The 13,481-nt window shown below is 45.8% G+C and overlaps 1 protein-coding gene across 1 annotated transcript; it reads left to right on the top strand.

The window, feature by feature from the left end:
* Positions 1-346: 346 nt before the first annotated feature.
* Positions 347-3,285, top strand: LOC125514641 (uncharacterized). Its single transcript, XM_048679981.2, has 6 exons — positions 347-628; positions 738-833; positions 1,306-1,524; positions 1,624-1,720; positions 2,796-2,858; positions 2,985-3,285. The coding sequence occupies exons 1-6, from the start codon at positions 422-424 to the stop codon at positions 3,176-3,178; spliced, it is 876 nt and encodes a 291-aa protein (XP_048535938.1). The 5' UTR covers positions 347-421; the 3' UTR covers positions 3,179-3,285.
* The last annotated feature ends 10,196 nt before the right edge of the window (positions 3,286-13,481 follow it).

Raw genomic sequence — 13,481 nt, 5'->3', positions numbered from 1 at the left:
CTCCTTTTTCATTCAATGATTCCTTCGAATTTGCTAGCCTTCCTCGAAACCAGTGGGGGAAAAGGTACAACGGGTCGTCTCTTTGTACAGAGGACGAGGCGTGCCGGAGGGTGCACCTTTGATTACTATTCCCCGAGCTACGCGGGGAATAGGATTCGCCGCGTCGGGCGTTTGCCTAGGAAAGCCCATAGAATATCGTTTGCCTAGGGAAAGCCCATAGAATATCGTTAAAAGGAGTATGTCCAGATATTGATGGGCTCGACCTAACTAAATATGGGATTTTGGGCTTTCGATGTCCCGGCAATTTATAAGCCTAACCGTGTCAGATTCTCAAAGAAAAAAAAACCGTGTCAGAGCGTTGTGGTTTACGCCTTCGAGCCTGGTTCACGTACTCCTCTCCCCGTTCCCCAACATCTTCGGCATGCGGTGCCTCGTCGCGCTCCCGGCGGTCGCCGTCCCCAGCCGCGGCTCACATCCTAACCTCAAACCCCGCCGCAGAAGCACTCTAGTAGCTATCCTTGGGAGCTGCCGCTGCGGCCGCCGCCACCTCCTTGGTGCATCCTCTGCCGCCGGCCTCCTCCATCTCGTCAACCCCCCGTGCCTCGCCGCCCCAGCCATCGACCCCGCCGTAAGCTCCTTCACGCCCAATCTTATTCCGGTCACCAATTCACTATCTGCGATGCAAATTACATGGCTTCGTGACAATCTTATATTTTACTTGGTGTGGCTTGGTGCAGGTGATGCTTGAACGGGTGCACCCAGCGAGGCCTGGCTGGTACGAGAAGCTTTACGCGACGGCCATGGACAAGGGCATGCAGTCTTATGAAGCCGAGGTATATAATTTTCCCCTAATATTTGTTCCACTGCTTTATCATTCCCAAGTTTGTCACGTGTTAACCAACTTCCATGAGACAACTCATCATAGGATTGCAAGTCTGTGTCAGCAACTGGGCAGCTAACTGAACCCACCGAACCCAAATTCTCGGATGTTTCAATCTGTGATATTGCCGGTCTGGTTTCCTATCTGATTGAATTGCACAATATGACATAGTGAACTCGTGATTCGTGAAGCGTCTCAAGTAATGCATACTTTTATTTTCATCCGGTGAGAAGATAAATGTCAGAAGTGGGCACTTGGAGTGCTGTTCTGTTAAGTGTTAGTACTTATTTGTTATATCCATGATCACCTGATCAGTAGTTTTAGTTTTACTATAAAAAATACAGTCATATGTTTTCAGGAACGGAGATGTGATATTTACAACGTGTTATGTTCTCACTAAACATTTCACTTGGTGAAGCTTGCAGATTGCGCAGTATAAATCGAATCTCTTCTCCCAATTGTCAGTTGCGGGAGAGAACATTCTGGAGCTTGGTGTTGGGACAGGCCCCAACTTAAAGTACTATGCAAGTGCTGATGGTGTAAATGTAACTGGGGTAGATCCTAACATGTACATGGAGGAGTATTCTAGAGCAGCAGCAAATTCTGCCGGGCTTCCGCAATCAAATTTCACTTTCAGAAGAGGGGTATGGAAGTATGATGCCTTATGAGTTATGATCATGGACTAGGTGTCTGCTTACATTTTGTTAGCATGAGAACTGTTTTGTATGCATGGCTTTACCTAGGTCGCCGAAGCTTTGCCAGCAGAGGATGATTCCATGGATGCAGTTATTGGTACATTGGTGCTGTGTTCGGTAAAGGACACTGATATGGCATTAAGAGGTAACATAGTTCTAAGTTTATGTCATCTGAGAACTTCAGTTTTGTTGGTAAGGCAATTAGATGGGCTAAGCTATCCATGTGCCAAAACCATGACTAGGTTTCGACATCTTATGGGGGTTTCAACTCTAGCCTACCCGAACTTGCTTGGGACTGGAAGACTTTGTTGTTGTTGCAATTAGATTGGCTAAGAAGATACCACTTTATGACACATTCTCTATACCATCAGTTTGCCTTCCAACAGACAAAACGCATCATACTATTATTTTTTGGCTAAATGGTAACTGCCTAACTGGATTGTCCTCTGTTGATGCACTAAGATGGAAATATTTAACCCGATATACTGTTCAACATAGGGCATTCATTTACCGATAACTCCTACATACAGAACATTGAATTGCAGAGCAGTGTGTTGGCGAATTCCTAGTCAAAAAACATTTCAATGGTAAAATGACTATGATGCTATGTCATCAATTCTTGTCTAGTTAAAAGTCATTATCATTTCCTTAGGAGTACCATTTGCATTACTGAATAATGATGCATGGATTATTGGCATTGCATTTGCTATAAATAAATATTACATAGTACTCCCTCCGTCCCAAAATTCTTGTCTTAGATTTGTCTAGATACGGATGTATCAAGTCACGTTTTAGTATTTGATACATCTGTATCTAGACAAATCTAAGACAAGAATTTTGGGACGGAGGGAGTATGTTGTTTGACTGGGGCACCTAAGTTTTCCCTTCCTTTTATCTTTCTGTTTGGCTTCTTTGTGGTTTTTGTCTTTGCTTTCGGGCATTGGCAGCTCTTTTCTTCAACCTTTGGTCTGAGATTGCTGCGTTTGTATTCTTGGCCTGTTTGGCCTTTTTGAATATTATGTAGAGATCTCTCTACCTTCGTTTCAAAAAGACTACAGACCACACTCTGGCCTCCATTTTTACGCATCACACTCACCATGAGTTGAGGTTATTGGCTAGTTGGCTACTGACCTAAGTTCCATTTCTATGTTTCGGTATTTCCTTTCCTTTTAAGAACCACCATTTTCTATTTGAATAACTCTGGGCATTAACTTCTGCAGAAATAAAGAGAGTCCTAAAGCCCGGTGGTCTCTACCTATTCATTGAGCATGTTGCTGCAGCAGGTACCCCCAGCTACTAGCATGCATAACCTCTAGTGGTTGCTTGTTAATTGTTATTCTATGTTGAAGACATATGTCCCTGTGCTGCTGTGCATTGCTTGATTTCCTGCTCATTTTGTCCGCTCGTAGATGGTTCCTTCCTCCAGTTCGTGCAAGGTGCCCTTGATCCTCTGCAGCAATTTGTCGCTGACGGGTGCCACCTCACCAGGAAAACAGCTGAAAACATCAAGGAAGCCGGGTTCTCGAGCTTGAGCCTGAACGCGGTGCGCCTGTCATCTGCATATATCGTTAGCCCCCATGTTTATGGTGTAGCCTATAAATGACATACTCTGCCTGTTTGGGACGGAACTCTGTGTGGTTTATTCTGAGATAATACTCGTACTGGCACATTTCTGCTCAGTTATTGCCCCTGGAGGCCTTTCCCTTTTTTTTTCTTGAGTAAATCCTGCAGGCCTTGCTGGGCAGGCCTTGTTGTTTACATTTCTATGAAATGGACAGGGGCGGGTGCCCTTTCTCTCTCTATAAAAACTGCAGGCCTTTCCATAGGCCGAATGGCCTACCAAAACGTCTTATACGTATTTTTTAATGGAGATAGTAAATTTTTTTTTTGAGAAAACGATAGTAAATGGGTTGGCTGTGCTTGATGAAGGGCTAGAAAACATTACCATCGTAAGGATCAGGCCCGTCTATGAGGGCGGCCGAAGTGGCCCACCGCACAGGGCCCCTGTCAAAAAGAAAACTGGAGGAAACCAGTTTTGGCCCGCACATTGACGCTTATCCCCTGCAATCTCTGCGGACGCCCACTACGGGCTTTAGCCTTAGGCTATCTCCACCGCGCGACTCCAAACGGACGTTCGGTTTGTCCAGATTTTATTTCTTTGGGGCGCGGATGGATTCGCCCATGTCCGATGGGTCGTGGGTGCGTCCAACGCGCGGCCGCATCTCAAAACCTGTCCGGGGTGGACGTGAATAAAAAAAATTTAAAAACTTAAATGAAATGACTAAAAAAGTAAATAAACACAGTTAAAAAAACATAAAACTTATATAGGGTATGGCCATATAACGGCCCAGTTTCTCAGGCCCAGTTTCATAATTAACATAAAACCAAAATAAAAAAAACGCCTCCCGCGCGCTCCTGCCGCGCCTGTCAATGTCGTGGCCGTCGTCGTCGCCGTCTTCACTGGCCGCCGGTGTCGTCGTCATCGTTGACGAGGTCGACGTAGTCCGGCGGCGTCCACAGGTGGGCCGGCGGTCCGTGGTGCACGAGGGCGGCGGGCTGGAAGATGGGCGGTGCCTGCACCACCTCCTCCCGAGGCGAGGCCTCCCGCTCCGGCGACCGCGGCGGCATGGGGCACCAGTTGACGGCCCCCAGGGCGGCCGCCATCTGCTCAGCGGAGCACGACCAGCTCCACCCCTGGCCCACCAGGTCAGGGTGGAACGCGGCCACCGGCGGCTCCTTCACGACCTCCTCCTTCGGCGCCATCTCCTGCTCGGGGATGGCGACGTCGCCGGCCGCGGAGAGGGCCATCTGAAGGAAATATGCCCTAGAGGCAATAATAAAGTTATTATTTATTTCCTTATATCATGATAAATGTTTATTATTCATGCTAGAATTGTATTAACCGGAAACATAATACATGTGTGAATACATAGACAAACAGAGTGTCACTAGTATGCCTCTACTTGACTAGCTCGTTAATCAAAGATGGTTATGTTTCCTAACCATGAACAAAGAGTTGTTATTTGATTAATGGGATCACATCATTAGGTGAATGATCTGATTGACATGACCCATTCCATTAGCTTAGCACCCGATCGTTTAGTATGTTGCTATTGCTTTCTTCATGACTTATACATGTTCCTATGACTATGAGATTATGCAACTCCCGTTTGCCGGAGGAACACTTTTTGTGCTACCAAACGTCACAACGTAAATGGGTGATTATAAAGGTGCTCTACACGTGTCTCCAAAGGTACATGTTGGGTTGGCGTATTTCGAGATTAGGATTTGTCACTTCGATTGTCGGAGAGGTATCTCTGGGCCCTCTCGGTAATGCACATCACATAAGCCTTGCAAGCATTGCAACTAATGAGTTAGTTACGAAATGATGTATTACGGAACGAGTAAAGAGACTTGCCGGTAACGAGATTGAACTAGGTATTGAGATACCGACGATCAAATCTCGGGCAAGTAACATACCGATGACAAAGGGAACAACGTATGTTGTTATGCGGTCTGACCGATAAAGATCTTCGTAGAATATGTAGGAACCAATATGAGCATCCAGGTTCCGCTATTGGTTATTGACCGGAGACGTGTCTCGGTCATGTCTACATTGTTCTCGAACCGTAGGGTCCGCACGCTTAACATTACGATGACAGTTTCATTATGAGTTTATGTATTTTGATGTACCAAAGGTTGTTCGGAGTCCCGGATGTGATCATGGACATGACGAGGAGTCTCGAAATGGTCGAGACATAAAGATCGATATATTGGAAGCCTATATTTGGATATCGGAATCGTTCCGGATGAAATTGGGATTTTACCGGAGTACCCGGGGGGTTATTGGGCCTACATGGGCCTTAAGGGAGAAGAGGAAAGGAGGCAAGAGGTGGCCGCGCGCCCCTCCCCTTCCTAGTCCGAATAGGACAAGGGAAGGGGGGCGGCGCCCCCCCTTTCCTTTCCCTCTTCCTCCTCTTTCCCCTTCTCCTTATCCAACTAAGAAAGAAGGGAGTCCTACTCCCGGTGGGAGTAGGACTCCCCCTTGGCGCGCCCTCCTTGGCCGGCCGCCCCCTCCCCTTGGCTCCTTTATATACGGGGGCAAGGGGGCACCCTAGGACACACAAGTTGATCTTTGTGATCGTTCCTTAGCCGTGTGCGGTGCCCCCCTCCACGATATTACACCTCGGTCATATTGTAGCGGTGCTTAGGCGAAGCCCTGCGACAGTTGAATATCAAGATCGTCACCACGCCGTCGTGCTGACGGAACTCTTCCCCGAAGCTTTGCTGGATCGGAGCCTGGGGAGCGTCATCGAGCTGAACATGTGCCAAGAACTCGGAGGTGCCGGAGTAACGGTGCTTGGATCGGTTGAACCGGGAAGACGTACGACTACTTCCTCTACGTTGCGTCAACGCTTCCGCTTCGGTCTACGAGGGTACGTAGACAACACTCTCCCCTCTCGTTGCTATGCATCACCATGATCTTGCGTGTGCGTAGGAATTTTTTTGAAATTACTACGTTACCCAATAGTGGCATCCGAGCTTAGGTTTTATATGTTGATATTATATGCACGAGTAGAACACAAGTGAGTTGTGGACGATATAAGTCATACTGCTTACCAGCATGTCATACTTTGGTTCGGCGGTATTGTTGGACGAAGCGGCCCGGACCGACATTACGCGTACGCTTACGCGAGACCGGTTCTCCCGACGTGCTTTGCACATAGGTGGCTTGCGGGTGACAGTTTCTCCAACTTTAGTTGAACCGAGTGTGGCTACGCCCGGTCCTTGCGAAGGTTAAAACAACACCAACTTGACAAACTATCGTTGTGGTTTTTATGCGTAGGTAAGATTGGTTCTTGCTTAAGCCCGTAGCAGCCACGTAAAACTTGCAACAACAAAGTAGAGGACGTCTAACTTGTTTTTGCAGGGCATATTGTGATGTGATATGGTCAAGACATGATGCTAAATTCTATTGTATGAGATGATCATGTTTTGTAACCGAGTTATCGGCAACTGGCAGGAGCCATATGGTTGTCGCTTTATTGTATGCAATGCAATCGCGCTGTAATGCTTTACTTTATCACTAAGCGGTAGCGATAGTCGTGGAAGCATAAGATTGGCGAGACGACAACGATGCTACGATGGAGATCAAGGTGTCGCGCCGGTGATGATGGTGATCACGACGGTGCTTCAAAGATGGAGATCACAAGCACAAGATGATGATGGCCATATCATATCACTTATATTGATTGCATGTGATGTTTATCTTTTATGCATCTTATCTTGCTTTGACTGACGGTAGCATTATAAGATGATCTCTCACTAATTATCAAGAAGTGTTCTTCCTGAGTATGCACCATTGCGAAAGTTCTTCGTGCTGAGACACCACGTGATGATCGGGTGTGATAGGCTCTACGTTCAAATACAACGGGTGCAAAACAGTTGCACACGCGGAATACTCAGGTTATACTTGACGAGCCAAGCATATACAGATATGGCCTCGGAACATGGAGACCGAAAGGTCGAGCGTGAATCATATAGTAGATATGATCAACATAGTGATGTTCACCAATGAAACTACTCCATCTCACGTGATGATCGGACATGGTTTAGTTGATTTGGATCACGTAATCACTTAGAGGATTAGAGGGATGTCTATCTAAGTGGGAGTTCTTTAAGTAAATTAATTGAACCTAAATTTATCATGAAACTTAGTACCTGATAGTATCTTGCTTGTTTATGCTTGATTGTGGATAGATGGCTCGTGCTGTTGTTCCGTTGAATTTTAATGCGTTCCTTGAGAAAGCAAAGTTGAAAGATGATGGTAGCAATTACACGGACTGGGTCCGTAACTTGAGGATTATCCTCATTGCTGCACAGAAGAATTACGTTCTGGAAGCACCGCTGGGTGCCAGGCCTGCTGCTGGAGCAACACCAGATGTTATGAATGTCTGGCAGAGCAAAGCTAATGACTACTCGATAGTTCAGTGTGCCATGCTTTACGGCTTAGAATCGGGACTTCAACGACGTTTTGAACGTCATGGAGCATATGAGATGTTCCAGGAGTTGAAGTTAATATTTCAAGCAAATGCTCGGATTGAGAGATATGAAGTCTCCAATAAGTTCTATAGTTGCAAGATGGAGGAGAACAGTTCTGTCAGTGAGCATATACTCAAAATGTCTGGGTATAATAATCACTTGATTCAATTGGGAGTTAATCTTCCAGATGATTGCGTCATTGACAGAATTCTCCAATCACTACCACCAAGCTACAAGAGCTTCGTGATGAACTATAATATGCAAGGGATGAATAAGACTATTCCTGAGCTCTTCGCAATGCTGAAAGCTGCGGAGGTAGAAATCAAGAAGGAGCATCAAGTGTTGATGGTCAACAAGACCACTAGTTTCAAGAAAAAGAGCAAAGGGAAGAAGAAGGGGAACTTCAAAAAGAACAGCAAGCAAGTTTCTACTCAAGAGAAGAAACCCAAACCTGGACCTAAGCCTGAAACTGAGTGCTTCTACTGCAAGCAGACTGGTCACTGGAAGCGGAACTGCCCCAAGTATTTGGCGGATAAGAAGGATGGCAAGGTGAACAAAGGTATATGTGATATACATGTTATTGATGTGTACCTTACTAATGCTCGCAGTAGCACTTGGGTATTTGATACTGGTTCTATTGCTAATATTTGCAACTCGAAACAGGGACTACGGATTAAGCGAAGATTGGCTAAGGACGAGGTGACGATGCGCGTGGGAAACGGTTCCAAAGTCAATGTGATCGCAGTCGGCACGCTACCTCTACATCTACCTTCGGGATTAATATTAGACCTAAATAATTGTTATTTGGTGCTAGCGTTAAGCATGAACATTATATCTGGATCTTGTTTGATGCGAGAGGGTTATTCATTTAAATCTGAGAATAATGGTTGTTCTATTTATATGAGTAATATCTTTTATGGTCATGCACCCTTAAAGAGTGGTCTATTTTTATTGAACCTCGATAGTAGTGACACACATATTCATAGTGTTGAAGCCAAAAGATGCAGAGTTGATAATGATAGTGCAACTTATTTGTGGCACTGCCGTTTGGGTCATATCGGTATAAAGCGCATGAAGAAACTCCATACTGATGGGCTTTTGGAACCACTTGATTATGAATCACTTGGTACTTGCGAACCGTGCCTTATGGGTAAGATGACAAAAACACCGTTCTCCGATACTATGGAGAGAGCAACAGATTTGTTGGAAATCATACATACAGATGTATATGGTTCGATGAACGTTGAGGCTCGTGGCGGATATCATTATTTTCTCACCTTCACAAATGACTTAAGCAGATATGGGTATATCTACTTAATGAAACACAAGTCTGAAACATTTGAAAAGTTCAAAGAATTTCAGAGTGAAGTTGAAAATCATCGTAACAAGAAAATAAAATTCCTACGATCTGATCGTGGAGGAGAATATTTGAGTTACAAGTTTGGTGTACATTTGAAAAATTGTGGAATAGTTTCGCAACTCACGCCACCCGGAACACCACAGCGTAATGGTGTGTCCGAACATCATAATCGTACTTTACTAGATATGCTGCGATCTATGATGTCTCTTACTGATTTACCGCTATCGTTTTGGGGGATACGCTCTAGAGACGGCCGCATTCACGTTAAATAGGGCACCATCAAAATCCGTTGAGACGACGCCTTATGAACTGTGGTTTGGCAAGAAACCAAAGTTGTCGTTTCTAAAAGTTTGGGGCTGCGATGCTTATGTGAAAAAGCTTAAACCTGATAAGCTCGAACCCAAATCAGAGAAATGTGTCTTCATAGGATATCCAAAGGAAACTATTGGATACACCTTCTATCACAGATCCGAAGGCAAGACTTTTGTTGCTAAATCCGGAAACTTTCTGGAGAAGGAGTTTCTCTCGAAAGAAGTAAGTGGGAGGAAAGTAGAACTTGACGAGGTAACTGTACCTACTCCCTTATTGGAAAGTAGTACATCACAAAAACCTGTTTCTGTGACACCTACACCAGTTAGTGAGGAAGCTAATGATGATGATCATGAAACTTCAGAACAAGATACTACTGAACCTCGTAGATCAACCAGAGTGAGATCCGCGCCAGAGTGGTATGGTAATCCTGTTCTGGAAGTCATGCTACTAGATCATGATGAACCTACGAATTATGAAGAAGCGATGGTGAGCCCAGATTCCACAAAATGGCTTGAAGCCATGAAATCTGAGATGGGATCCATGTATGAGAACAAAGTATGGACTTTGGTTGACTTGCCCGATGATCGGCAAGCAATTGAGAATAAATGGATCTTCAAGAAGAAGACTGACGCTGACGGTAATATTACTGTCTACAAAGCTCGACTTGTCACAAAAGGTTTTCGGCAAGTTCAAGGGATTGACTATGATGAGACCTTCTCACCCGTAGCGATGCTTAAGTCTGTCCGAATCATGTTAGAAATTGCCGCATTTTATGATTATGAAATTTGGCAGATGGATGTCAAAACTGCATTCCTGAATGGATTTCTGGAAGAAGAGTTGTATATGATGCAACCAGAAGGTTTTGTCGATCCAAAGGGAGCTAACAAAGTGTGCAAGCTCCAGCGATCCATTTATGGACTGGTGCAAACCTCTCGGAGTTGGAATAAACGCTTTGATAGTGTGATCAAAGCATTTGGTTTTATACAGACTTTTGGAGAAGCCTGTATTTAGAAGAAAGTGAGTGGGAGCTCTGTAGCATTTTGATATTATATGTGGATGACATATTACTAATTGGAAATGATATAGAATTTCTGGATAGCATAAAGGGATACTTGAATAAGAGTTTTTCAATGAAAGACCTCGGTGAAGCTGCTTACATATTAGGCATTAAGATCTATAGAGATAGATCAAGACGCTTAATTGGACTTTCACAAAGCACATACCTTGACAAAGTTTTGAAGAAGTTTAAAATGGATCAAGCAAAGAAAGGGTTCTTGCCTGTGTTACAAGGTGTGAAGTTGAATAAGACTCAATGCCCGACCACTGCAGAAGATAGAGAGAAAATGAAAGATGTTCCCTATGCTTCAGCCATAGGCTCTATCATGTATGCAATGTTGTGTACCAGACCTGATGTGTGCCTTGCTATAAGTCTAGCAGGGAGGTACCAAAGTGATCCAGGAGTGGATCACTGGACAGCGGTCAAGAACATCCTGAAATACCTGAAAAGGACTAAGGATATGTTTCTCATATATGGAGGTGACAAAGAGCTCATCGTAAAAGGTTACGTTGATGCAAGCTTTGACACTGATCCGGACGATTCTAAATCGCAAACCGGATACGTGTTTACATTAAACGGTGGAGCTGTCAGTTGGTGCAGTTCTAAACAAAGTGTTGTAGCGGGATCTACATGTGAAGCGGAGTACATAGCTGCTTCGGAAGCAGCAAATGAAGGAGTCTGGATGAAGGAGTTCATATCCGATCTAGGTGTCATACCTAGTGCATAGGGTCCAATGAAAATCTTTTGTGACAATACTGGTGCAATTGCCTTGGCAAAGGAATCCAGATTTCACAAGAGAACCAAGCATATCAAGAGACGCTTCAATTCCATCCGGGATCTAGTCCAGGTGGGAGACATAGAGATTTGCAAGATACATACGGATCTGAATGTTACAGACCCATTGACTAAGCCTCTTCACGAGCAAAACATGATCAGTACCAAGGCTCCATGGGTGTTAGAATCATTACTGTGTAATCTAGATTATTGACTCTAGTGCAAGTGGGAGACTGAAGGAAATATGCCCTAGAGGCAATAATAAAGTTATTATTTATTTCCTTATATCATGATAAATGTTTATTATTCATGCTAGAATTGTATTAACCGGAAACATAATACATGTGTGAATACATAGACAAACAGAGTGTCACTAGTATGCCTCTACTTGACTAGCTCGTTAATCAAAGATGGTTATGTTTCCTAACCATGAACAAAGAGTTGTTATTTGATTAATGGGATCACATCATTAGGTGAATGATCTGATTGACATGACCCATTCCATTAGCTTAGCACCCGATCGTTTAGTATGTTGCTATTGCTTTCTTCATGACTTATACATGTTCCTATGACTATGAGATTATGCAACTCCCGTTTGCCGGAGGAACACTTTTTGTGCTACCAAACGTCACAACGTAAATGGGTGATTATAAAGGTGCTCTACAGGTGTCTCCAAAGGTACATCTTGGGTTGGCGTATTTCGAGATTAGGATTTGTCACTCCGATTGTCGGAGAGGTATCTCTGGGCCCTCTCGGTAATGCACATCACATAAGCCTTGCAAGCATTGCAACTAATGAGTTAGTTGCGAAATGATGTATTACGGAACGAGTAAAGAGACTTGCCGGTAACGAGATTGAACTAGGTATTGAGATACCGACGATCGAATCTCGGGCAAGTAACATATCGATGACAAAGGGAACAACGTATGTTGTTATGCGGTCTGACCGATAAAGATCATCGTAGAATATGTAGGAACCAATATGAGCATCTAGGTTTCGCTATTGGTTATTGACCGGAGACGTGTCTCGGTCATGTCTACATTGTTCTCGAACCGTAGGGTCCGCACGCTTAACGTTACGATGATAGTTTCATTATGAGTTTATGTATTTTGATGTACCGAAGGTTGTTCAGAGTCCCGGATGTGATCATGGACATGACGAGGAGTCTCGAAATGGTCGATACATAAAGATCGATATATTCAAAGCCTATATTTGGATATCGGAATCGTTCCGGGTGAAAACGGGATTTTACCGGAGTACCCGGGGGGTTATTGGGCCTACATGGGCCTTAAGGGAGAAGAGGAAAGGAGGCAAGAGGTGGCCGCGCGCCCCTCCCCTTCCTAGTCCGAATAGGACAAGGGAAGGGGGGCGGCGCCCCCCCTTTCCTTTCCCTCTTCCTCCTCTTTCCCCTTCTCCTTATCCAACTAAGAAAGAAGGGAGTCCTACTCCCGGTGGGAGTAGGACTCCCCCTTGGCGCGCCCTCCTTGGCCGGCCGCCCCCTCCCCTTGGCTCCTTTATATACGGGGGCAAGGGGGCACCCTAGGACACACAAGTTGATCTTTGTGATCGTTCCTTAGCCGTGTGCGGTGCTCCCCTCCACGATATTACATCTCGGTCATATTGTAGCGGTGCTTAGGCGAAGCCCTGCGACAGTTGAACATCAAGATCGTCACCACGCCGTCGTGCTGACGGAACTCTTCCCCGAAGCTTTGCTGGATCGGAGCCCGGGGAGTGTCATCGAGCTGAACATGTGCCAAGAACTCGGATGTGCCGGAGTAACGGTGCTTGGATCGGTTGAACCGGGAAGACGTACGACTACTTCCTCTACGTTGCGTCAACGCTTCCGCTTCGGTCTACGAAGGTACGTAGACAACACTCTCCACTCTCGTTGTTATGCATCACCATGATCTTGCGTGTGCGTAGGAAATTTTTTGAAATTACTACGTTACCCAACACCATCGTCTCCTCGGGGTCCGCCCATTGGCGCTCGTCGTGCATGTGCTTGGAGTCCTCCAGCACACGCGCCATGAGCCGGGCCTCCTCCTCCGCCGTCATGCAAGGAGGTGGGGGTGGCGATGGAGATGGCGACGGCGACGGCGTGGGCGTCAGGCCGCACACCCGCGTACGCCCGCGCGCCTGGGGAACCGCTCGGGGCTCACGTGGCCGCCACGGCCCTGTCGACGTGCCGACAAAGAATAACGCCCGCCGCACGTCGTGCTCATCGCGAAGCCAAGTGTCCCACAATGGCGAGTCTGGGCGTACCTCTCGTCGTAGTAGAGGTCGTCCGGGAGGAGGCGGCGGTGGCGCTCGATCTCCTGGCGGCGCGCACGGCCGCTCTGCGGGAGGGCGGGATCGGCACGT

The sequence above is a fragment of the Triticum urartu genome, chromosome 6A (assembly GCF_056163025.1).
Source record: "Triticum urartu cultivar PI428250 chromosome 6A, HENAU_Tu73, whole genome shotgun sequence".
Taxonomy (NCBI): Eukaryota; Viridiplantae; Streptophyta; class Magnoliopsida; order Poales; family Poaceae; genus Triticum; species Triticum urartu.
Note: the sequence above shows the minus strand (reverse complement) of the source record. Positions and strands in the feature narration are given on the sequence as shown.

What these genes read in the sequence shown, in the direction of transcription:
- LOC125514641 (XM_048679981.2), top strand. Translation starts at nt 422, where the DNA reads ATGCGGTGCCTCGTCGCGCTCCCGGCGGTCGCCGTCCCCAGCCGCGGC. An exon ending in TGCAGTCTTATGAAGCCGAG is followed by an intron (nt 834 to 1,305) that starts GTATATAATTTT and finishes TGAAGCTTGCAG; the next exon opens with ATTGCGCAGTATAAATCGAA. An exon ending in ATTTCACTTTCAGAAGAGGG is followed by an intron (nt 1,525 to 1,623) that starts GTATGGAAGTAT and finishes GGCTTTACCTAG; the next exon opens with GTCGCCGAAGCTTTGCCAGC.